The 26,632-nt window shown below is 41.4% G+C and overlaps 1 protein-coding gene across 4 annotated transcripts in view; it reads left to right on the top strand.

The window, feature by feature from the left end:
- The first annotated feature begins 1,270 nt into the window (after positions 1 to 1,270).
- LOC306854962 (NACHT, LRR and PYD domains-containing protein 1 homolog) overlaps positions 1,271 to 26,632 on the top strand; it is a 295,440-nt gene continuing 270,078 nt past the window's right edge. For 2 of the 4 annotated variants that reach the window (XM_079393298.1, XM_079393300.1), the window contains exons 1-3: positions 1,386 to 1,637; positions 2,655 to 2,791; positions 11,165 to 13,033. In XM_079393298.1, the coding sequence (XP_079249424.1) occupies positions 2,676 to 2,791; positions 11,165 to 13,033 (1,985 nt within the window). In that variant the 5' untranslated portion in view covers positions 1,386 to 1,637; positions 2,655 to 2,675. Of the gene's footprint in view, positions 1,638 to 2,654; positions 2,819 to 11,164; positions 13,034 to 26,632 lie in introns of all 4 variants that reach the window. The other 2 variants (XM_079393301.1, XM_079393299.1) reach the window with 2 other exon arrangements.

Genomic DNA, 26,632 nt, shown 5'->3' with positions numbered 1-26,632 from the left:
TTCTGAAATTACTCACTGTTATACTGTACATTTGTTTATAATTTTTTTAAAATATATTAGCACATATATTTAATCATCTTGTAAATGACACTCATAATTATCTATCTCATTAACGGGTTTATCTTTTATGAAGCCTCTTTGTGAGTTGAAGCAGGGATGGGCAAACTTGGTACTGAAGGGCACTGTCGTGCAATTTAGCTTTAACTCTAATCAAACACACCTCTACCAGTTAACTTAATTAGGACTACTAGAAGGCTACAGGTAGGTGAGTTTTATCAGGGTTGGAGCTAAACTCATTTAATATTTAAACTATAAACAAATATACTGTACAGTGTAACGGTGAGTGATTTCAGAAAAAGAAAGAAAAAAACCTTTATTGTTTGCCGCTCTCTGCTCCTGAAGAAGTTTTTTTTCCCTCCCTGCTGATAGGCGCCCAAACTAGCTCTTCTGATTGGCTGAAATCCTCTGATCTCTGAAGAGTGCTCTCTGTTGCCTCTACAGATGCACAAATCACTTTTGCTCCATTTGTCACAGATATGTGGTGCAGAAGGGAGAAACTAGTCATTTGCAGGTGAAAAACAGCGTTAAGACTCGTAGCAGCAGATTCAAGCCGTTGTTGTTATGTACTTGTGTTTGTGCTCGAAAAAGCATCCGAGAAAAAAAAAAAATATATATATATATGTAACAAAACATTCTACAAGTGTGCAATTCTCATTGCAAGAATTCAAATACTGATCTGTGGATGTACAAAATTCGTCTGTGACTTCACATTTTTGATGCAGGTGTGTGAATGTGTTTTTCACCATATTCACTGCAGCAACAGTAGCAAAACATGTGAGAGTACAAGTTTCTTGATTTGTGATTCGTAGAATAGGATTTGTGTATCTGCAATGAAGGATCCGAGAAGGTGCAACTATATTGTGTTGTGTTTGTGGGAGAGAGAAAAAAAATCTACAAGTTTGCGACTTTTGTCTGTGGCTTCATGTTTACTGATACACATGTGTGGCTATTCTCTACATCTACAAATTCTGCTGTCACAGACGCTCAGTATACACACTGTAGTGTCACCAAATTCAGTTCACACATCACTGCTCTCCTGCTGGTTTTACTACAACACTTACTTTGTTCAAATACAATTATTGCTTTTATGCATTTTTTATGATTTTTTAATCATGAAAAACAGTAAATAACTTAATTGTAACACTGTACTATGTGAACTGAACAGTGACATGTGAACTGAATTTGGTGAAAGTACAGTGTGTTACAGTGAAGTTATTGAGTATTTTATTAGTAATATGTTTGGCACTTTGCAGACGGTCCCTTCGGTCTCTCAGACTCCAGCAGTGAGATCAGTGTATTTTGTTCAGAGAAGAGGAAGAGGAAGTTTTGAGGAAAACTGGCTTAGCTCGTTTACTAGATCACTACGAAAGAAAAGAGGCGTTATTTCTGAAGTAAAATCGTTTTGCTTCTGAGTTATTGATCCGGAAAAGTCCAATCTGTGAATATCTTGCCAACTTTCCCGAACTTTCTCCAGAGGGACTTTCCCAAAGCCACAGAAAACTATGAGAGTTCAGAATTCCGGTAGAACCGAGAAGACGCCGGAAGTTAAAAACCTTCACGAAGGATCATATTTGACGGTAAGTTCAGCGATCAGGTTTATTTAATATCTTGTTATATGATGTTCTGTGTATTTATAAGATCGGAACTCTGCTGTTGTTCACTGAAAAGAACAGAAACTGACGCTCATGAAATGAATCGAAAGTGAAAGTAAATATAACGGAACCGCACAGATACCACAGAAACCCTTAGATTTTACCATGGTATTGAGCTCCTGTGTGTGCTTTTACCTCTGCTTGTCATCATCTCATTATGTGATGGATCATTTCAATAAGAGTATCTTAGGAGGGCAAACATACATTAAAAGATAACAATAACATGTTTGCATAAGCGTGCAGAACTGAAGATTAAATATCGCTCGGTTTGTCTTTCTCTCTCACTCTGTCTCTTTCCAGTTCTGATACTGAATCATGACATATATATGAATCTCTTCATGCAGTTATTCAGAGCCTCTGTTAGTTCAGTTTAATCATCATCACATGACAAGAGATGAACTGAAACACAATCAGCACTGATTCAGAATTAATTAACATGAGTTGTGTTATTAATAGTTTTGCTGATCTTGTTTGTTTGCTGGAAACTCATTGTGGAGGAAGAGCAGCTATCACACATTTGAGAAATATAATGGGCTGCATGTCTGAGATTTGAGGGGTTTTCAGCAGCGCTTCAACAATGAAACATCAGCTCTGAAAATAATCCTCATCAGATGTCATGATCAGTTAGTTGATATGTGTTACAGCAGCAGAAACACATCAAGCTCTGAACAGATTGATGCTTTTCTCCTGCTGCTGAAGTCAAATATGTTCAGTAAGACACAAGAGCATCAGTGAGCTCAGATACTGACGATGCTCATGAGGATCACTCTTCAGATCTTCTTCACTACAGTCAGTAAAGCATCACTTTATGGATTCAGAAGAAAAGGATCCTGCTGCAGCTCCACATTCTCTTCAATCTCATTGTGTGTGTAGCGTTAAGATTTACTGCAATAATAATCACAATATTATGTGTCATTTGTTCTCTTATGTTTCCATATGCAGGTGTGAAGTCAGTGTGTCATTATGGAGAACAGAGAGAGATCTTCATCTCCTTATCACAGCTGTGTGTCTCTGAAGAGTGATAAATCTATGGGTCATCCTCCTGACCTCAGTGATGAACCAATAACCTCTGACCCCAGGTGAGATATAATAAATTCAGATTAGGGGTGGGCGATATGGCAAAAATATCATATCACAATTTTTTTAAATATCATGATTTTATCACGATTCTTTGTCATGTTGGTTTTACTGTTTTGTCTGCACAGTACAGCCAAACTAATTTCTCTATTATATTATAAAGATAAAGCCTTTCAAGGTAACAAAATATAAAGAAGAATGGTGGATATTTAGGCCAAAGTGGGCGAAGATAACAATCTTTGTCATTATTTTATTTGTTATTATAGAATAAGAACAAAGTTACTGTCAGTCCTTGTCTTGTGTTTCCCCTCCTCCCGTGCCCATATTTGGCCTTCCTGTTCCTGTCCTCGTTTGTCTTCATTAGTTTAATTAGTCCCTAGCCCTGTGTTTGATTAGTCAACACCTGTTCCTTATTTCCCTGTGTTTATAAGCCCTGTGTTTCCTAGCCCCTGTGTCCGGTCTTATCGTCATTAACGTCAGTGATGTTCGTCTCTCCCCATGCTCCCTGTCTGTCTGCTGTCAATAAAGAACCTTATTTGGAACTTCCACGTCTCCGCACCTCCTTGTATCCCGAGAGGGAACGTGACAGTTACACATTACAAATACACATAATATACAAATAAAATAAACAGTGCTTTATTCTCAGGTACAATTAGGCATATTTAGCAATGTAACAATTAAACTCTATATAGATTGATTCCTATTAAAGAAACTGTATTATTTTCAGTCAAGAGTAGTGAGTTATTTTTTCTTTGCGTTTTGTTGTTTTAACATTAAAGAATAACAATTCTGTCATAGTGTTTTATATTTATACCATCATTTATTCACTCAAAATTAGTTTTAAACCTGAATGAGTTTATTTCTTCTGCTGAACATAAATGCTATTTTGAAGAACGTGGAAAACCAAACAGTTGCTGGTTCACAGTGACTTCCATAGGATTTTTCCCTACTATTGAACTGTTATGTCTGTGGTTTTCTGTTTCTCTTGTGAACTAGTTTTCTGTTTAATTAGAAATAGAATAGAATGAGCTTTATTGGCCGCTATTGTGCGTTGCTCCTCAGTGTTCGTATTGTTTTTGTGTGTTTTTCCTGTTTTTTGTTTTTCAAATAAGATCAGTTTTACCAGGGATGATCTGCTGAACATTCGGCAGAACACACCACAAAATCTTCTACCGGTTTTTGATTTTTCGGACGTTTTGCTGGACATTGTAGTTGGTGGAGCCGTAGCTCTGGTCAAACGCTACAGGAGGCGCAGACGGGGAAAGCGAGCCGGCGCGCTCGTGAAACTTCGTCAGCGCGGATTTAGAACGGAGTTACCTAGCATCCATTTGTCGAATCTCCGCTCTCTACCCAACAAAACGGACAAACTCCTTCTGCTCTCCCGGACAAACGAGGACTTTTCTAACTCTGCTGCTCTGTGTTTCACGGAAACCTGGTTGAATGGCGACATACCGGACAGCGCGATTCATCTGCCTAATTACCAGCTGATCAGAGCAGATCGGGACACAGAATCAACGGGGAAATCGCGCGGCGGCGGGACATGCTTTTACATCAATGAGAGGTGGTGTACAGATGTAACTGTGTTAAAGAAGATGTGCTGCTCAGATCTAGAAACGCTCTTCATTAACTGCAAGCCGTTCTATTCGCCGCGGGAGTTCTGCTCGTTCATTCTCGTGAGTGTTTACATTCCACCGCAAGCGCACGTGAGCACAGCTCTACAGAAACTCGCTGATCTGATCACAGAGAGTGAACAACAACACCCGGACTCTGTTTTAATCATTCTCGGGGACTTTAATAAAGCAAATCTCTCCCGTGAACTGCCAAAATACAGACAGCACATCACATGTTCCACCAGAGACAGTAATATATTGGATCACTGTTACACAACAATAAAGGACGCATATCACTCGGTTCCACGAGCAGCTTTAGGACTCTCTGATCACTGTTTGGTTCATCTTATTCCATCCTACAGGCAGAAACTTAAGTCTGCAAAGCCTGTATTAAGATCTGTTAAAAGATGGACTAACGAAACAGAGCGGGATTTACAAGCCTGTTTCGACCTGACTGATTGGACTGTTTTTGAAGCTGCGGCAAATGATCTGGACGAGCTCACAGAGACTGTAACATCTTATATCAGTTTCTGTGAGGACTTGTGCATTCCTACCAGGACTCATCTATTCTACAACAATGACAAACCATGGTTCACTGCCAAACTCAGACAGCTCCGTCAGGCCAAAGAAGATGCTCACAGAAAGGGGGATAAAGTCTTGTACAAACAGGCCAAATACACACTGGAAAAGGAGATCAGAGTGGCAAAGAGGAATTATTCTGACAAGCTCAGGAACAAATTCTCTTCCAGTGATCCGGCTTCAGTGTGGTTAGGATTGAAGGACATCACCAGCTACAAAACACCACCCCCAGCACTCTGGAGAATCAACACCTGGCAGACGACTTAAACGAGTTCTTTTGTCGTTTTGAACGATCACCCCACACCCGCCCAGAACACCCCTCCACACAACCATTCACACCTCCAGCAACCCCTCTCTCCCCCACACCTACAATTCAGATCAGCGAAGATGATGTGTGCCAGGTCTTCAGGAAGAACAAAAGAAGGAAAGCACCTGGTCCAGATGGTGTGTCACCAGCCTGCCTAAAAATCTGTGCCGAGCAGCTGGCCCCCATCTTCACACAGATCTTCAACAGATCACTGGAGCTGTGTGAAGTCCCCTCATGCTTCAAACGCTCCACCATCATCCCCGTCCCAAAGAAACACAAAATTACTGGACTTAATGACTACAGACCTGTGGCACTAACGTCTGTAGCCATGAAATCATCCGAAAGACTGGTTCTGGCTCATCTGAAGGACATCACTGGACCCTTACTGGACCCCCTGCAGTTTGCCTACAGAGCAAACAGGTCTGTGGATGATGCTGTCAACATGGGACTGCACTTCATCCTGCAGCATCTGGACAGACCAGGGACTTATGTGAGGATCCTGTTTGTGGACTTCAGCTCCGCTTTTAACACCATTATCCCGGAAACCCTTCAAAATAAACTAACTCAGCTCTCCGTCCCCACCTCCGTCTGCCAGTGGATCAACAGCTTCCTGACAGACAGACAGCAGTTAGTAAAGCTTGGCAAATTCACATCCAGCACTCGAACCATCAGCACTGGAGCTCCTCAGGGCTGTGTGCTCTCCCCACTGCTCTTCTCTCTCTACACCAACGACTGCACATCTAAAGACCCCTCTGTCAAGCTCCTGAAGTTCGCAGACGACACCACACTGATTGGCCTCATCCAGGACGGTGACTAGTCTGCTTACAGACAGGAGGTTAAGGAGCTGGCTGTCTGGTGCAGTCTCAACAACCTGGAGCTTAACACGCTCAAAACTGTGGAGATGATCGTGGACTTCAGGAGAAACCCCCCTGCTCTCCCCCCACTCACCATCATGAACAGCACTGTGACTGCAGTGGAGTCATTCAGATTCCTGGGCACCACCATCTCTCAGGACCTGAAGTGGGATATTCACATTAGGGCTGCAACTAACGATTATTTTAATAATCGATTAATCTGTCGATTATATTTTCGATTAATCGATGAATCGGATAAAAAACCAAAAACAAGGCATTCAATTCCAACCCTTTATTCAAAAACAGAACTAAAATATTTAGAAAGTGCACAAACACATTGCTCCTTGAACATCCCAGAGCTATAATAATAATAAAATAAAATAAAAATGGACTAACACAAAAAACATACACATGTATGCTTTACATCTGCCAAATATATATACTTTTTTTTTTAAATAAAGTGCCACCTGAGCTGCCAGAACAACAGGGGCGTGTCTAGAGCATTTTAAATGGGGGGGCCAGTCTGGGGCACTGCCTCAAAAGAGGGTGGCCGGGGGGAGGGGTTGGATACATGATGTAAATAGGCCTATATTATATAGGCTATTAATTGCACAGTGTGAGATTCATTGGTACTCACAGAACTTTGTGAGATCGCGATGAACAAAGAGTGACAGCTTTATTGGTTATGAGCGCTCTTTGCAAGCTTTCTAGGCAATCCATTTAAAATGTAGAACTTTGTTTTTTGCCCACACACGTTGCAAAGTTTTGGGAATGACATCTGCATATTTATGCAGGATTCGCTCTCGAAGTATCAGCATATTGATAGCAATAGAAGGGACAAAATATGTGAAAATGTGCATTAAGAGAGCACCCCCACTTATTTCAGAAGCAGCCTTAGTGATTACTTCTGGAACCTGGTTGATATGCTATATACAAAAACAACAAAATACAAATGCACTACATAAAATAATTTAATAAATGCATATTTACAATTTAAGCACTTAACTAAAATAAGTATTAATAAAATTAATAACTAGAGAAGGCTAACTATATTCAGCTTGCTTCCATTTAGTGAGAAAAGCCTACTCTTCACTTGAATTAGAAAAAAAAAAAAGCTTTTCTGGTCTTCAGTGATGCGAGGATAACGTTTGAGCATACACACAATATCTGAGTGAGACCTGAGCCAATTCATAAAAGAACAATGTAGATTTAAAAGCACACGTCCAGTTTTGTGCGAGTGAAGGAAATCCGCTTGCGAGTGGAGAGATGCGTGCTCGCGCATTACATGATCGCGTAACATTATGCGCTCTCGACATTTGTCATTTAGATCACCCTAAAATGCCTAAAATTAATAAAGAAGAGAAGTAAGCGGCCCTAGGTAGCTGACTACACATGCCAAGATACGCCAGATGCAGTTAGAAATGTACTAAAAACAAGCCTATCGCAAGACATCTGGTAGAGGGGGCACCTAACCATGTAGACACGCACCTGCAGAACAATAAATAATTTATAAAAAATAAAGAACAATACAAATCAGAAAATTTAACAGGATTTGTTTGAATGTCAGAACTTGTTCTCTACACTACACTGCAGGCACACACACTCGCAGATGCACACACTCGCAGACGCACACACTCGCGCACACACACACACACTTACTTTGTTCAGACACTTTGCATTGCAGTTAACACACTTTTTATGTTTATTTAGTGTGAAATGCTCCCACACCTTGGATGACTTGGGTCGCACGGATTTCTCTGCCTCCCATGTATCTTTCCTCTACCGCCGCTCGTTTTTTATTTTAGCTCCGCCCTGTCTATGAGGCGCCGAACTCTGCTAGCACCCGTGCGCGAGAGAGACCGAGTGTGTTCACTCCGCTCCGCGCTCAACTAAAGTTTTTTTTTATTTTTTATAATCAAACGTCTCCGCGTCGCGCGACACAACGAATCGATTATGAAATTCGTTGCCAACTCTTTTAGTAATAGATTTTTATCGATTTAATCGATTCGTTGTTGCAGCCCTAATTCACATTGACTCCATTGTCAGGAAGGCCCAGCAGAGGTTGTACTTTCTACGCCAGCTGAGGAAGTTCAACCTGCCACAGGACTTACTGAAACAGTTCTACTCCGCCATCATTGAATCCATCCTCTGCACCTCAATAACTGTCTGGTTCAGCTCAGCTACCAAATCTGACCTCAGAAGACTACGGAGGGTAGTCCGGACTGCTGAGCGAATCATTGGTACAACCCTCCCCACTCTCCAAGAACTGTACTTATCCAGAGTGAGCAAAAGGGCTGGCAAAATCACTCTGGACCCCTCACATCCAGCACACAACCTCTTTGAACTGTTACCGTCTGGTCGACGCTACAGAGCTCTGTGCACCAGAACGACCAGACACAGAAACAGTTTCTTCCCTCAGTCAATACATCTCATGAACACTCAATAATAAACGTCGAACACACAACTAATTCATTATCCATTCACCACACTCACTTATTTTATTTTTATTTTCTCATTTCTAATTTGCACATACTTGACCTGTACATACATAGTCGCCTATATTATATATTATATATTGTGTATTTTTTTTTATTTATTTTTTTTGCTGCTTTGTACATTGGTTATTGGCTATTTCTTGTTATTTTGTTTTATTACCTGTGTCCTGTCCTGTTGTCTTTCTGTTGCGCTGTGGAGCTTCTGTCACTACAACAAATTCCTTGTATGTGTAAACATACTTGGCCAATAAAGCTCATTCTGATTCTGATTCTGATTCTTATTCTGATACATAGAGACAGCAGTGGCTCGGTTGAGCACTAGAAACATTGCCCGTGTTAAACAGGTGTTAGAGACAACAGCTTTATCATCAATTGAGTAGCAGGCAGAACTAAAGCTTTAGTAACACTTTAAAGCCTTTGTGTAATGCATTGTAAAGGGTTATTAAAGGTATAATGCGTTATAATTTTTAATAATGTGCACTGTAATAGATTTTATCTTGTTGTAAATAATTATAACCAAATTTAAAACGCATAGTGTAGCAATGAATTGATAAGTCTTATAATGTATTAAGTGTGGTTACAGTTATTCATGAGATTGTACAATGTATTATAAGGTAATGCTTATCAATATCTCCAGGAGGAGAAAGAGACAGAGATCTCAAAAACAAACTGAATTCACACAGAGAGATGAAATTTGTAATCGGGCTGCAACAAATGTTTGTTTTGATGATTAATTTGAGCTTTTTTCAGTGAATCAGATGAAAAATCCAAATAACAAAATGAATATGAATTATTAAAGATGTAGTTTTTAGTCAATTAAAATTTTAATCCACTAAACCAAGGCCACATCCTGCCCAATGTTGTCCTCCAAATAATGTGTAATATACAGCCTATGAAAACAAATTTTGGGGCAGTTTCCTGAACAGGGTTGAAGTCCTAGATTAAAATAAATGTTAGAGCTGTCTAAACTGAAAAAAGCTTGCACTGACATATCTTAAAATACATTAGTGCCATTGTTTGGTCTTAAAATGCACACAAGTAATGCTTTTTTGTAAAGCAGTTTTGTAAAAACTACTTAAATGTCCTAATTTAACAAAGGCCTAGTCCTGGTTTAATCTTATCCCTATCCGGGAAACCGGCCCATAAAGAATTAATCTATGTAGTCTACGCCACATATTATGTGCAAAAAAAAACATTAAAATACAAACATTACATTCCAAACCAAAACAAATACCACAACTGACAGCTTACCATTTTAAAGCAGAAGCTAAAATAAATAAATTAAAAATAATAATAAACAAAAGCAAAAGCATGAGGTAGGCTATAGTGTTGTCAAAAGTACCGACGTCTGAAATTGAAGGAAGTGACAATACTAGCATTTTGAGCTGTAGAGCAGACTCTTAAACACCTCTGATTGGCCATTGTGTTCAGTTGCTCAACAGATATATCTGTGATTGTCTACGGTGATCATCGCTTGACGCTCTTCACTAAGCACTTACACAGATACACACAGGAGCGTTTGAAAGTCACGTTGATCAGCGGATCTGTCTATGAGCAGATATATAAGGGATCCACTGATAGACACGGCTTTCAAACGCTTCTGTGTGTATCTGTGTACGTGCTTAGTGAAGTGCGTCAAGCAACGAGCACATGTTTTTTTATTTCAGTACCGATGACAGTACTTTTGGCAACACTAGTATGCAGTGAGAAAAACACACAATCACTCATCTGAACACTGTAATTATTGCATATTTCCACAGTATCCCTGCTTTCATAAAAATGTGATTACTTGTGTTACAATGTACAACTTTTAACCTACACTTAATTTCTATTATGAAATATTTTAGCAAAATGTATACTTTATTCAGACTATTTTGTTTTTTCTAAATATTTAGTTTATGCATCAGCACTCATTCATATTGTCAGGTAATGCTAAATGGAAATATGCTAACGTTGGAAATCCTTACTAACATTTACAGTTAACTATATAGCTGTAAGTTATGCACTGAGGAAAACACGTCTCAGTGGCATTAAACAGCATAACGCAAAAATATAATGCTTTTGATTGAAGCATTTTATAATTAAAATTCTCATGTTTCGGGCATCTTGAGTCATGCTCCTTTCCCGCAGAAGCTTACTCTGTGTCCTCTGCTGTCTTCTATATGCGTTTTGTCCATAGTAATGTGTTATTCACTATTGTAAAGCCACATGACTGAGAGATGGTTTCTGTGCACAGCTCACAGACACGACTAATCAATAATCACTTTCATCTTTAGTTATTTTCATTATATGTTATTATGCATTTTATTAATTAGATGTACCAGCTCTGCTTGAAATAAATCAAACCACAGACAAAACTACAACTGTAAATTGTTTCTTTGTGTTTTCTCAGTATTTGGAGTCAGAGAGCTGAACAATGTGCAATGCAAAAAGTGTTGATCTGAAACTGAAATGAAACTCATTAATTGCATAGAAAATACAAGATTGACAACATTGTGTTGGAGATTATTAAATCTGTGCACTTTTTTAGTTTCAGCTGTCATGATCAAAATGGAGACCAGGATCCTCCTCAGCCAGAGAATGATGAACTACAGAGAGTCAAAGAGCAGCTCAAAACCAGCATGAAGAACAAGTATGAGAGATTATTTGAGGGACTGAAACTCCAGGAGAATGAAAGCCTCCTGAACAGGATCTACACACAGCTCTACATCATAGAGGGAGAGAGTGAAGGAGTGAATGAAGAACATGAGGTTTTACAGATGGAGGAAACAGCCAGAACACAACACTCACAAGACACTCCAATCTACTGCAATGACATCTTTAAAGCCTCAGCTGAACCAGGATGTGAGGAGAAAGACCAGATCAAGACTGTTCTTACTAAAGGCATCGCTGGAATCGGAAAAACCGTCTCTGTGCAGAAGTTCATTCTGGACTGGGCCGAGGGAAAAGCCAATCAGGATGTAGATTTGATGTTTGTGCTTCCATTTCGAGAGCTGAACTTGATCCGAGATCATCAGTACAGTCTTCACAGACTTCTGCTGGACTTTCATCCTGAACTTCAAGATCTGGACTCAAAGATTTATGAGGAGTGTAAAGTTGTGTTCATCTTTGATGGTCTGGATGAAAGCAGAATCACACTGATGTTTTCAGACGCTCAGAAAGTTTGTGATGTGACTGAGACTTCATCAGTGGGTGTGTTGATGTCAAAGCTCATGAAAGGAGATCTGCTTCCCTCTGCTCTCATCTGGATCACCTCCAGACCAGCAGCAGCCAATCAGATCCCCTCCAAATACATCAACCGTCTGACAGAAATTCAGGGATTCACTGAGCCTCAGAAGGAGGAATATTTCAGGAAGAGAATCAGTGACCAGCATCAAGCCAGCAGAATCATCTCACACATCAGAAGAGCAAGAAGCCTCCACATCATGTGCCACATCCCCGTCTTCTGCTGGATCTCATCCACTGTGCTTCAGAAGCTCCTGGAAGAAGATCTGAGTGCCGAAATCCCTCAAACTCTGACTGAAATGTACATCCACTTCCTGCTGATTCAGATCAACATGAGGAACCAGAAGTATGAAGAGAGAGATCCAGAGGAACTCCTGCAGTCCAACAGAGAAGTGATTGTGAAACTTGCTGAAGTGGCTTTCAAACAGCTGATGAAGGGCAATGTGATGTTCTATGAGGAGGACCTGATTGAGAGCGGCATAGACGTCAATGACGCCTCAGTGTATTCTGGGATTTGCACTGAGATCTTTAAGGAGGAATCTGTGATTCATCAGAGGAAGGTCTACAGCTTCATTCATCTGAGCGTTCAGGAGTTTCTCGCTGCTTTCTATATGTTTTACTGCTATTTAACAAAGAACAAGAAGTCACTGTCTGAATTCAGATCTTACAGCTTTGATAAAGTCTCTATGTATAATCTACTAACATCAGCAGTAGATCAAGCTCTTGAGAGTAAGAATGGACATCTGGATCTGTTCCTGCGGTTCCTGCTGGGCGTCTCACTGGCGTCCAATCAGAGACTCTTACAGGATCTACTGACACACACAGAGAACAGCTCAGAGAGCATCAGAGAAACCACACAGTACATTAAAATGAAGATCAAAAATGATGATGTTGATGATTATTTTATACATCCTCCTCTCTCTGCTGGTGAATCCATCAATCTGTTCCTCTGTCTGCTGGAAGTGAAAGATCAGACTCTGTCCAGAGAGATTCAGGAGTTTGTGAAATCAGGCAAACACTCAGAGAAACTCTCTCCTGCTCACTGCTCAACAATCTCCTACATGCTTCAGATGTCAGAGGAGCCGCTGGATGAGTTTGAGCTCAGGAAATACAACACATCAGCTGAGGGGAGAAGAAGACTGATACCAGCTGTGATCAACTGCAGAAAAGCTCTGTGAGTGTTTCATCATTAACTAAACTATCATATTTAATAATGAATCTGACACCTTTATAATAAATGTTCCTAAATGAGAGATTTTCTCCTAAATAACAGGCCAGAATCTTAAAGGAGTCTCGACAGGTCTTTTTAATGCAGTAGATAGTGAGTTATTGATCATAAATGCTTAATATTCCAGCTGTTTGACTGCTGTTACAGTGAACTATTACAGTGAAGGCAGTGCTTGAAGTGTGTTTACTCTTTACTGTACAGCACTAGCCAGTATTTTACATTATTATACATTTAAAGAGGTCTGCATTATGCCATAAAATAAATAAACTATAGAAAAGGTGGATTACTGTGAATGGGATTATTATGAGTGATAAAGGTCTAGTTTTTGTTTAACTCATATTTAGTCAGCTTTGTGATCAAATTAATTTCACAAATATTCGCACTTGTCCTGCTCCACTTCACCATTGTCGAGTGAAAGGAGAGTTTTATAATGACAGGACACGCATTTATACAAGACTTTATTGAAAATGAAGAACAGCTCGTTCCGCTCGTCATACGTCATTACGCTATTTCTGCATCATTGCACATGCGCAGTCCTTTCAGATTCAGTTTTCAATCTGATCGAGTGTTTACATGCACTCTCAATCGTATTAGAAAAGAATAAACCACCCCCTCTAATCCGATCAATTTCATTCTGATCGAGCTCAATCGGATCGATTAAGTGTCTTTTCAATCTGAGCCGTCAATCTGATTACAAACAGATGATTTGGTTGCATGTAAATGTAGTCAGTGTGATATAGTTTTGCACGTATGTGAAGTGAACAGAATTCGGTGTTCTGCAGCTCGTGCATCTGTGTGGCTCTCACTGTGTCTACACCGGATGCGAGCAGCAGAGAGCGACGTGACAAAATACAATAAAACCCATTATAATCAGCGCTGCTGTCTTCACTGGATGCGGCGCGACACGACAAATCCTGACAGTAAACTGATGCCTCGCTCTATTTATGAAGCTCAGATTATTTGCAGCGCTCTCTTTGTCGCATTCATTCAGTAACGAAGTGACATGCTGTAGTTATGAATGGGTTATTAATCACTGACTCTGAGAATCGTTCACTAATGAAACACTGCTGTATGTTGCTTGGAGAAGCACACCAGATGATACAGATTTCATTGGAACTATTATTAATTTGTTGCAAAACAGAACAAACATGACAATATGATGTTTAACATGTAGGCTGCATTTTAAATGTTCACTTAATATCACCTTTTTTGTTGAACTGTTGTAAAAAAGTCATATTTGCCATTGTTTGGATATTCAGGGAAATGTGCATTCTTGCTCGTATCTTAAACATGAAAACAATAACTCTCACAGAGTGTGTCTGTATCGAAGAGAGTTTAAATCGATCTCAAGGTACAGTCCGTGTCAATATTTGCTCTTCATGATATTAAGTGAAGATCTACTTTAAAGATACATTGAACAGCAGCACGGTTTGCTAAAGCAGCATATTCAGCAGGCATCCTATCATACGCTCGCTGCTTGTGTTTGACTGCAAAAGATGAGGGAAGCTGATTGGTTGCTGATATCATGTATTTGACCGTTTACGACACTCCACTTTTCCTGTTTTTACATCAGATTCACCCCACCCAGCAAAAACATGTTGAAAAGACGTGGAAAAGACGACAATGCCAGACGTCTAAACAACGTCAAAATGTGGTAGAAAAGTGAAAGGTGAAAAGACGTCTTTTTCGGGTCGTCGAAAAGACGTCTATAAAAAGACGTCCAAATTACGTCTAAATGTGGTTGAAAAATTTCAGTTGAAAAGACGTCTTTTCATGCCTAATTCCAACCGTGAATTCATTATTATAATTATATATGACAAGACAATTCACAAAAGAGTACCAAAACATTTATTGACACATTAAATACATCTTTCACGTAAAAGAAACACATACCTGATCACATCTTAAGTGAATTTGATCAATCAAACATAACATAAAAACAGCAATTTTGTGAAATATAACTACAAATAATTGTTTTCTATATGAATGCATTGTAAAAATGTAATGCATTCCTGTGAACAAAATTTTCAGCATCATTACTCCAGTCTTCAGTGTCACATGATCTTCAGAAAGTATTCTAATATACTGATTTACTGCTCATGAAACATTTCTGATTATTATCAATGTTGAACACAGTTGTGCTGCACAATATTTTTGTGGAAACCGTGAGATTTTTCAGTATTCTTTGGATAGAACTTTCAAAAGACCAGTATTTATTTGAAACAATTTCAAATATATTTTTCAAACAATTTAAAAGTCTTTACTGTAACTTTTCATCAAATGAATCCATATTTTCTATATAAACATAATTTTTCAAAACAATAAATCTTTAAAATATCTAAAATGTTTATAAAACAGAACAATGACTAATTATAACCACATTAGAACATATTTCACCCAAAAATGTAAAATCTGTCATTAATTACTTACACTCATGTCACTCCAAACCCATAAGACCCTTTTGTGCAGAACATGAAGATATTTTTAACAGATACCTTGTGTACACAAAAAACCCCAGCAACAAAAAAAGTGCAACAGTGCAACCCCACACTGTTGCATATGAGAATCATTAAACAGCAAGCGAAACAAAAGCTAGTGAAGCTACTCGTTTGAGCTGTGCAGCGCGGACCGTTTATCAGTTCGGATCAACGCAGCACAAACAAACTTCTCTGAGCTCAGAACAGGTTTACTAAAGAAGCAGTGTTGATTTTGTGACACGGTTACTGTACAGTGCTGCGAGATCCAGTGAGAAGCTCTTGAATTCGCTGCAGAATGAATAATGTTGCTGTGAGCTCTAGTGAGAAGCATTCGAATTCTGCACAGAAAACTGTTATAAACAAGTAAAACAGTGCTGACATATAACCAGAAGTAACGCTAATTATAACCATGTTGTTGTGGCAGAAATAGTTGAATTTCATTACATTATGCATTTCAGGGTTTGTACAACCTTTTGAGAGAGAAATTCTAGCACTTTAAAGTATTTCAAACAATTATTTACAGCACTTTAAAACTCTATAAAGGATATTATTTAAAAGTTACTTTCAAAGGGATGACCAAAATATACTTTGTGGTAAACAAACGCTTTTGTAAAATTAAAAAAAGGGGCATCAAACTAAAGCCGGGCTCACACTGTGCGATTTTTAATAGTCTTTTGCGATTGTTGCTTGTCACACTGTACGAACATGATCCCCATGTCAGACTGTAGGATCTCAGTTGTCTTAATTTCAGACTGTACGACAGTCAAGACGCGACAAAAACGGACGTACTCAAGAAGACTTGTCCGGAGTTTTACGTCATCAATACGTGACCCCCGTTCTCTCGCTATAATGGTAGCTAGCAAACAACAGCAACGTGTAGTGTTAGTTTTATTACATGCCTTGATGTAAAAAAAACCCGAAAAAGACGACGTGTGTGGAGCAAGTCATGGCTGGGCAAAAGAGGACTTTATGGGCTTCCAGTTCTACAGAGCGAACTTGAGGTAATTTTGTTATTCGGGTTTAAACATCCTGCCCCTTAAATAAACTTTAAGTAAACTTTACTTTGTACATATATTGTTTTTACAAATAATGAATGGTTTGAAGTTGTCGCGCTAATTGCGTCATCAAGTTCAGTGCTCCTATTGGTTCTTGGTTTGACGGTCGTCGTAGGAGATGTCACACTGCAGGAAAGTGTCTGAAATCTTCTGACACTGCCAGAATTTAATCGGAGGAAAAAATTGATCGCAACGGCCATTAATCGGCTGTCTGTGAACATGTCAAACCAGCGATCTAGACAACCGATTTTAGCCTAGGATTATAGGAATCTTTTAGGATGTTAGGATTTTCAAAATTTGTCTCAGACGAACAAATCGTGGCCAAAATCACACAGTGTGAGCCGGGCTTAACACAGTAGATGGCAGCAGACGAACACTTACAGGCGTTTAAAAGAGTTCAAAAATATTTGTTATCGGTCATAACTTGAGCAGACACTAGACATGGATGAAGCTTTCTAGAGCACATGTGTCAACCCCCGCATTCGCGCACAACATCAAATGGAGTATACATTGAAAGGCTATGCGTTCGACTGTATACATATGCTAGCGTACGCGTACAAAAACGAAGTATACTTTGGGATTTAGTTTGTTCATGTGCACTACACTAGGTTGGAGCAAAACTCTGCATGTAAGTGGACCTGGAGTTGAGAGACAATGTTGAGATCTCCTGCAATATATTCTGAACATGACAATTCAGAGAGGCAGGATGACTTCTAGATTGATGAAGCCGCAGCCCTGACGAGTTTAGTTCCAACCCTGCTCCAACACATATACCATGTAGTTTTCAAATAAGCCTAAATGATTAGATTAGCTGAATCAGATGTGTTTAATTACGGTTATATCTAAACTGTGCGGGGCTGTGGCCCTCCAGGAACTGAGTTTGACACCCTTGGCCTATCCCAGTTTTGCCTCCCTCCCACTGTTAAAAAGTAATTTTTATTCTGAGTACATTTTAAATGAGCTACTTTTTACTAGAGTAGATTTTTAGACTGGTACTTTTACTTGTACTTAAGTAAAATTTCATTAATGTAATGGTACTTTTACTTGAGTAGAATATTTTCGTACTCTTTCCACCTCTGCAAAAGTTCAAATAATTTTCAATGGTTGCTTTGTCGCGTCCAGTGTAGACACGGTTTGAGAGCGTGTAGCTTGGGTATAGAGAATGGGAATCTACGTCATTGTACATTGCATTCTGGGTATACAATACAAATCACCAGAGGAAAAAATTACTATTTATGTTAATATTTTTAAGAGCTTCCTGCACTTTATTCGAATAAATGGACTAATATTCGAATCTCGTGTTATTAAAGTTTGTGGTCAGTTGTTTATGTTTTTGAAATAAGTCTCATGTTCACCAAGAAAACGTCTCGGGTTACGTATGTAACCCTGGTTCCCTGAAGGGAACGAGACGCTGCGTCGAACGCTACGGGGAACGCCTTCAGCGTGACCGTGCTCTGAACCAGAGTGTAAAAGTGTCCAATGAAAGGGCGAGACGTCATAGGCGGGTGACGTCACTGACCGGAAAGCATAAAAGCACGTGAGGTGGAGCCGGCAATTGCTTCCAGGAATGAAGCAACCGCTCGCAGGGATACAGGAAGTATGGCCTAGAGACGCAGCGTCTTGTTCCCTTCAGGGAACCAGGGTTACATACGTAACCCGAGACGTTCCCTTCCAGGAACTCGAGCTGCGTCGAACGCTACGGGGAACGAGATGCCAACGCCACCAGACTTCCAAATACCTGCCCTGTGTGTATCACTAGGAGCACAACGAGGGCGAGAGAACAGAAGAGCCGGGAGTGGCCCTGAGATCAAGACCGTAGAACCGGACAAAGGTGAGGGGCGTGGACCAACCCGCAGCATTGCAGATATCCTGCATCGAAACCCCTGCCAGAAAGGCCTTGGAGGCCGCCATACTCCTAGTTGAATGGGCCTTAAGCCCCAGAGGCGAAGGGATGCCTGAAGATTCATAGGCCAAGGAAATAGTATCCACAATCCACCTGCTAAGGGAGACCCCTAGAAGCAGGCAGACCCCACTTAGGAGGACCAAAGCAAACTCTGTGGACGTATGCGTCCAGTGCTCGCACTGGACACACACAGTTATGCTTTCGCTGGTCAGGCTCCCGAAAGGGAGGAGGACTGAGGGCCTGCAGCACGACAGGCCGTGGTATAGAAGAGGGGATCTAGGAAATAACCCGCTCGAGGGTAGAAAAACGCTTTGGCCAGACCAGGGGCAAAGACGAGATAAGAAGGGGCCATGAAGGGCCTACAAATCCCCACTCTCTTAAGAGACGATATCGCCAAGGAGGAAATCTCAAAGTGAGAATGCGATCAAAAATCTCTGAAGGCTCGAATGGAGGTTACAGAGAGCTTCTAAAACCACAGCCAGGTCCCCGTAGGGACACGTCGTACAGGAGGTCTCAGCCTCAGCGCACCGTGGAGGAAACATGTAACCAGGGGGTGTCGACCCACTGTAAGGCCACTGAGAAGGGCGTGGTAGGCCGATGAAGCCGCCACGTAAACCTTCAGGGTGGAGTGAGTTACCCCTGCGGAGAAACGGGCCTGCAGGACCTCCAGCACTGTACCAAACGGGCAGTTAACCTGTTAACCTTCAACCCCATTTGTGGCCTCGCAGGTGAAAATAACCTACCTGAATTAAAATGGTAACAGTTTGTGACAAAGTGTGCTTACACAAACAAATTAGGTATCTTTTGAAAGAAGAGACTCTGGGCTTTACTATCTATCATCCAGAGTTGATAATGCTCAAAAAGATAAAAAGTTATAGACACTGACGTGCCTTGAAAAATATTTTTCCACACTGAATGTTTTTTTATTTCATATACAAATACATGAAATAAGTCCTGGAGCAATCCAGAAAAGTAATGGCTCGAAAGCCACATGTCTCATGTGTTCATATTTCAAATTTGAAGAAGATACCATGAAAAATGAGATTCCTGCAATATTTTTTCTGAAACTATTTATGGTCCCCCCACCCCCCTGTTTGAGGAAAAATAACCACCAAATGGATTACAGAATTATACAAGCTATTTTAGTCATTATACATGTTCCTGCATAGTTTTTCAATTATAAAATAATAGACAGATTTATTTGAGCACTAAAAAATACAAAAATAATTATTTGAGTAATAAAAAAGGAAAAAAAATAGAAAAAAATGCTTTGTATATAGTATGTATACTGAAGTATTCTTCGTTATTCGTTATTACAATGATAAATATCACTGCCAGACGTGAAGTGATATTGCCAGACATGGTCATAGAGTCAGTAAACACACGCTGATGTGCTTCCATTCAGATTATAATCAAACAGATGGGCCATATAATCAATAATAGCTGATCAATGAATCACAATGATAGCCGTCATAGAGTCGCTAATAAACACGCTGATGTGCGTCCATACAGATTATAATCATGCAGACACGGCCACATTCCCCACACAATACACACACACACACATATAAAAAATGTAGAAGAAAAAAAACAGTTTTTTATGGATAAAGCAGATCGCTAAGTTATGCCCCGCTCAGATGACAGCGTGCGTCACAGAAGCGTCACTGCCGGCAGGAGGGAGCGCCAAATTCAAATAATCTATATTCCGCTTTTCTGAGACTTTTTTTTCCGTAGACGGTCTCGTTATATTTGTAAGACCGTATTCTACAACATCGTTTTGTTTTTTTACCACCAAGACGCTGTTTTTGAGCGTAATTTATTCCATAACGGACGCGAACAATAACTCTCTGAAGAAATGAAATGTAAACAAAGGAATATTCCTCCTTATTACAACGTTATTGTTTCGCTGGACTAAAAGTGCTCGCTGGGATGTTTTTCTGTGGACCCTTACCTCTCTAACTAAACTGGGATTTCAGCAGTGGACGCGTTTGTGGCTCGTTATTACAATGATAAAGGTACGTACGGCTTTTTTACTCTGCGTGTTTGGATGTGTACTGCTTACACAAATGTAGCAAATTTGTGCCACTCATTCCTTATAAGCTTTCCATCGAAAAACAGCGATCTGTCGTCGATGCTTGAGGCTTAGACCCTCAGAATGATATAAAGTTTGTAAAGATTAACTTTGTCCCGTTTCATTTATTCTATTGTAAACAATGACACATGCAAACAAAGATCGTTCAGTGCGAGGTCGCTCTGGTGCAGGCTAACAGGTTAACTGGGTCAAGGTGGCGGTCTCCGCACCAAGAAGTGAAATATTTTCACTTCAGGGCATACAGTTTCCTCATAGAGGGAGCTCTGGATTGGAAGATGGTCTCAGCAACCTCGGTTGAGAGACCGGAAGCTATGAGCTGCGCCCCCTCAGAGGCCAGACTTCCACACGTAATGCGCGCGTCGCCTCGGCAACGTGCGCTGCAACAGCGAGCACTCAATCAGAGGGGGAAGAACCGCAAACGCGGGCTTCCACGAGTGAGAGCGCTAGATCTGGGGAATGCAGGAGGAGATAGGGCGAACCCGTATCCAACCTGTTCGCCAGATCCATGTTGCCATCCAGAACTCCCGGGAGCAGAGCGATCGGGGAAAAACCGTACAGACGAAGCCTCGGCCAGGTCTGTACCAAGCGTCCAGTCCAAAGGAGCTGGAGGGACTAGAGGGGCATAGCGCTGACTCTCGAGTCGCACAGCCAAAAACCTCCATATCTGCTTCACCACCTCGGGGTGAAGCATCCATTCCCCGGGCCTCAGCCCCTGCCTCGACAGGATGTCTGCTCCCACATTGAGATACCCAGGGATATCGATGGCTCTGAGCGAGCGAAGTTTGCCCTGGAACCACACAAGGATCTGGTGCGCCAGCTTGTACAAGGGGCGCGAACGCAGACCTCCCTGGTGGTTGATGTAAGAGACCACCGCTGTGCTGTCGGTGCGCACCAACACATGGTGATCTCTTAGGTCCGGGAGAAAGTGCTTGAGTGCACGAAACATGGCCAACATTTCCAAACAATTGATATGCCACGTTAGATGGCGACCGCTCCACAGACTGCGGGCAGGGTGGCCACTCATGACCGCTCCCCAACCGGTGAGGGATGCGTCCGTCGCTAGCATTACGCGGCGACAAGAGGCTCCCAGCACCGGGCCCTGAGACAAGAACCAAGCTTGGCTCCACATGTCTAAGGCACGTAGGCATAGCCGCGTGACCTTGATCATGCGAAGCGGGTTTCCCCTCGGGGAGAACCCCTTGGTCTTGAGCCACCCCTGTAGGGGTCTCATGTACAGGAGGCCAAAAGTAATCACGTTGGACGCAGCTGCCATGAGCCCTAGCAGTTTCTGAAACTGCCTGACAGTGAGTGACTGGCCCTCTTTCACTCTCTTGACTGAGGTGAGGATCGTCTCGCTCCGAGCAGGAGACATACGTGCCTACATCGTGGTCGAGTCCCACACCACGCCTAGATAAGTGGTTCTCTATACTGGAGAAATCACACTTTCTTGGCGTTCAGTCTCAACCCCTTCATGTGCGCGAGAACGACATCTCGATGCCGAGTCGCCACCTGCTCTGATCGAGCTAGAATCAACCAATCGTTGATGTAAAATGCGGGGTATGAGTGCAGGGCCAACGGGAAGAACCCGATATCGGTAAGCTTTGCCCCTAAAAGCAAACCTGAGGGACTTCCCGTGAGAGGGAAGGATGGAGACGTGAAATATGCGCCCTTAGATCTATCGTGACAAACCAGTCCTCGGACTTGGTCTGAGACACGACTGATGAGTGTAAGCACCCTGAACTTCAGTCACAAGACTGAGCGGTTCAACTGACGCAGATCTACCATCCTTCCTTGGAACAATGAAGTACCGGCTGTAGAACCCGGACACTCTTCCGTGAGGAGGGACCACCTCGATGGCCTCCTTCCCCAAGAGAGTGTCTACTTCCTGTTCCATGATCAGAGCCTGCTGGGGGCCCACGCACATGGGAATCACCCCGTTGAAAGGTGGTGGCGGAGCGCCGAACTGAATACAAAGGCCTTTCTCTACAGTACGCAGGACCCAATGAGATCCATTTGGCAGTAGTTTCCACGCTGCCTAAATGGTCTACTAAGGGAACCAGTCTCTCGAGACTGGCCTCTGATGTACCCAGAGCTGCTGGCACGGTGCCCTGAAGCGGAAGACCGGCAGGAGACGGCCGAACCAGGAGCTCTAGGGACCCCCGCAGGGGTGGCGAGCTTCTCAGCGCCGCTACACTTCGGGGCGGAAGAAACTGAGAACATCGCTCGCTGGAGCCAGCTGCGCCTTGGAACTCTGGCAGGGTTGGCAGACTGATCTCCCATGCCCGTAGGCGTCTTGGCCGAGAACCCCCTTAGACTTAAGAACGGTCCGCAGATCCGGCTTAGCCTTAGAGGTCCCCGACCCAGAGCGTTAGCTGCCACGGCCCCACCTCGGTGGGGTGCGAGTAGCCACGCTCTGTTTTGCACCTCTCTAAAGAGGGGCTGGCACGCGGCGAGGGCTGCTCCCGCCCAGCAGCCCCCTGAGCTAGAGACAGATGAGGGAGAAACCGCTGAAACGCCGCCGCTTGTCTACGAGCCTCCTGGTACCTGTTGACGACGTAATCGACGGCGTCGCCGAACAGGTCAGAAGGCGCAAGCGGGGCGTCCATGAGGAAAACCCTATCTTCTCATTCATGTCAGATAGGGTCGACCACAGACAGCGTTTCTAGGGAGCTCAGAGATCAACTTATATTTCAATCAAGTTGAGCCCCAATCCCTCATCCAGCTCTCTAAGCAGGTACGTCAGCTTGGTGCGCCTGCAACACTCTCTTTCTTTTCTTTTTTTTTCGGTGTGCAGACATGCACCAGCCTGACCTGCAGCCGCGAGCCTTCAGAGACAACGCCACGGAAGGGGACAGATAGCTCGCGAGCGTCTGTTCCACCCGGGGCATCGCTCTGATATGAATGAGAATACGTAACGCACGCGTCGCTTCGGCAACGCGCGCTGCGATCCCCGCACTCACACTCGCCGCCGTGCCTCAGCAGCGGCGGGAATGCGAGATGTACAGCGGAGAGAAACACAATCAGCCCCCTTTCTTTCTTTTTTTAGAGCTGACTGCGCGCCGTTCTCATTCATAATATGCTTGTGCAAGCACTGTTTCATTGACGCGTCCACCTCCTCGGAGGAAGACAGGTCTAGGGAAGGGAAGAGGAAAGGGGCTCGTCCGCCTTCCTACAGCGCTAGTGAAACTCACTCCTCTCTTTTTGTTTTTTTTTAAAGAGAGAGCCTTCAGAGAGCAGGCGTAAGAAATGAAAAAAGCTCACAAACGGGCAGTCAGCTCCCTCGAGAGCTGAATCTGCGCGCTCTGCTCTCAAGCAGACCACACACAGACTGCGTGTATCCCAAGCAGTGATATAATGTGTGCAGGGAGGAACACACAGCCCGGAATGCTATCGCCCCAGTGCTTGCACATATTGCTGGAGCCTATTCAAGTGATTGTGCAGGACAAACAACACCAAATAAGATTCACAACATGCAAAGACAGTACACACAGACAGAGAAGCGGTTGCTGAATGACAAAAAGCAATTGCCGGCTCCACCTCACGTGCTTTTATGCTTTCCGGTCAGTGACGTCACCAGCCTATGACGTCTCGCCCTTTCATTGGACATTTTTACACTCTGGTTCAGAGCGCGGTCACGCTGAAGGCGTTCCCCGTAGCATTCGACGCAGCTCGAGTTCCTGGAAGGGAACTGCATTTATTTGATCATAAATAAAAACAGTAATGTTGTGAAATATTATTACAATTTAAAATAACTGTTTTCTATGTGAATATAACGTAAAATGTAATTTATTCTTGTTTTCGCTAAGCATGATTTCTGAAGGATCATGTGACACTGAAGACAGGCATAATGATGCTGAAAATTCAGCTTTGATCACTTTTTAAAACATACTGAAATAGGAAATAGTTATTAAAAAATGGTAATTTCACAATATTACTGTTTTACTGTCTTTTAATCAAATAAATACAGCAGTGGTGAGCATAAAATACTTCTTTCAAATACATGACAAATCTGGCCCTTAAACTTTAGGCAGTGTATGTTTGAGGTATTACTTACAAGTCATATGCTTCATAATGTCTAGAGATGCTCTTCGACAGGAGATACTCTAGAGCACGGCCATCAGTGTGGAAGAATCTAGGAACATAAACAATCTGTCACAGAGCCAACAATATTTATTATACAATGCCAGGTTTATTATATATAAACTATAGCAGAGGTGACATGCAGAAAAGAACAAGAATAATTGACAGAATATACAATATAAAAATAAAAAATAAACAATGTACATTTTTACGTTTACTTATTTAGTAACGCTGTTACTTATGTTAGGAATCAGGAACTTCTGTGTTGTAGTGGGTTTTTTCTGACACTTCTGAAATCACAGAACAAGTATCAATATGTGTTTAAAGATCAAAACCTGTTTTAAGTTTCAGCCCATTTTCACGCTCTGTGTCAGTGATTTATCCAACTAACTGTACAGTGCACACTTTTAGGTTAAATTAATTAGCTTACTTCCATTCATCAGTTGACAAATTGCTCGTCTATAGTTAGCTCTTATAGTTAGCCTGATGCTAACGGACTTTTTCCGAAGACACTAAACCATTTCTATGAAATAAAACATATCATTTACATGAAAGAAAGTGTCAGGAACAATGGCATGTACTATTTGTGTAATTTTAGAGATTAAACTTACCTGAAAATAGTGAAAACAACAGTGAGAGACAGCGTTTAGCTGTTTGACAGTTGAGCTGCCGCCTCGTTTCCATGGTGACTTCCTCAGCTCCAGCTCAGCGCGCACACATTAAAGCACGTAGAAGTCACGCAGAATGTACATAAATATAATATAATATAATATAATACATTATATTATATTATATAATAGCTTTAGAAACGGTAAACTTGGTGTAGAAATAACACTGAAAAATTAATTAAATTAATTAAACATGGATTAAAAATGCATGAATTCGTACACATAGCCAATTTACACATGTATCCCGAGGAACAATTTTTAAGCTTTGTTTGTACTTTTAAAATATATTTTCAAAATATATTTCAATATATTTAACACTGCTTCAGATATGTCAGATCATTCTTCACTTGCTACATGTGCATGGCTATTTTAGGGCTATACAGTCCGAAATAAACGTGCTTCTGCTAAATTTGGACTAAATTAGACAGACCAAACAAAACCCAATTTTAAACGTCGACTTTTGGGCTAAATTTGGACCAAATCCGACGTACAAAACAAAGACCAATTTTCAACGTCGATTTTTGGGCTAAATTTGGACCAAATCCGATGTACAAAACACAGACCAATTTTCAACGTCGATTTTTGGGCTAAATTTGGACCAAATCCGACGGACCAAACAAAGACCAAATTTCAACGTCGATTTTTGGTCTAAAATAAGGCCATGACGGGCCGACTTGATTTAGCCCCAAAAACGACGTCCAAATGACGTTTGGTGCTGGGTGGGACAGACACAGATTTCCACAGATGATATTTTTGTCCTGTTCATTGCTGTTTATCACTATATCAGTCATTGTAATATCAAGAGTGAATCCTGCAGATGTAATTCCTGAAACTCTGCAGAGTGTATGTGGCCGTTAGTCCTCTTAGCAGCATGAAAAACAAGAGTTTATACAAATTCTGAATGGATTATATCCAGCCTAGAAAGCAGACAAAGAGAGCTCCCTTTATAATCAGTAAAAAGCTCTAACTCACTTCAGTTCATCACGATCTCACAAACTTCTGTAATAATCAGTGAAGCTCTACACTGCACAATCAATCTCTTATTTACATCACGTGTTGATTATAATGAGAGAACTACTGAGTTTAAACATGAGGACGTTTTATTATTCCTTTCCTTCTTTTTACTTCCAGTGTTTTAGCTAAATTGTGGCCATGTTTTATTTATTTTTAAATTAAATAATGGAAATATTTTTTTAATATTTATTTCCTCCTTTTCCATTTACCTGTACTCTTACTTTCAATACTTAAGTACCTTTGATATATATATATA

This window comes from Barbus barbus (assembly GCF_936440315.1).
Source record: "Barbus barbus genome assembly, chromosome: 3".
Classification (NCBI taxonomy): Eukaryota; Metazoa; Chordata; class Actinopteri; order Cypriniformes; family Cyprinidae; genus Barbus; species Barbus barbus.
The sequence above is the reverse complement of the archived record's forward strand: the minus strand, read 5'-3'. Positions and strand labels throughout refer to the sequence as shown.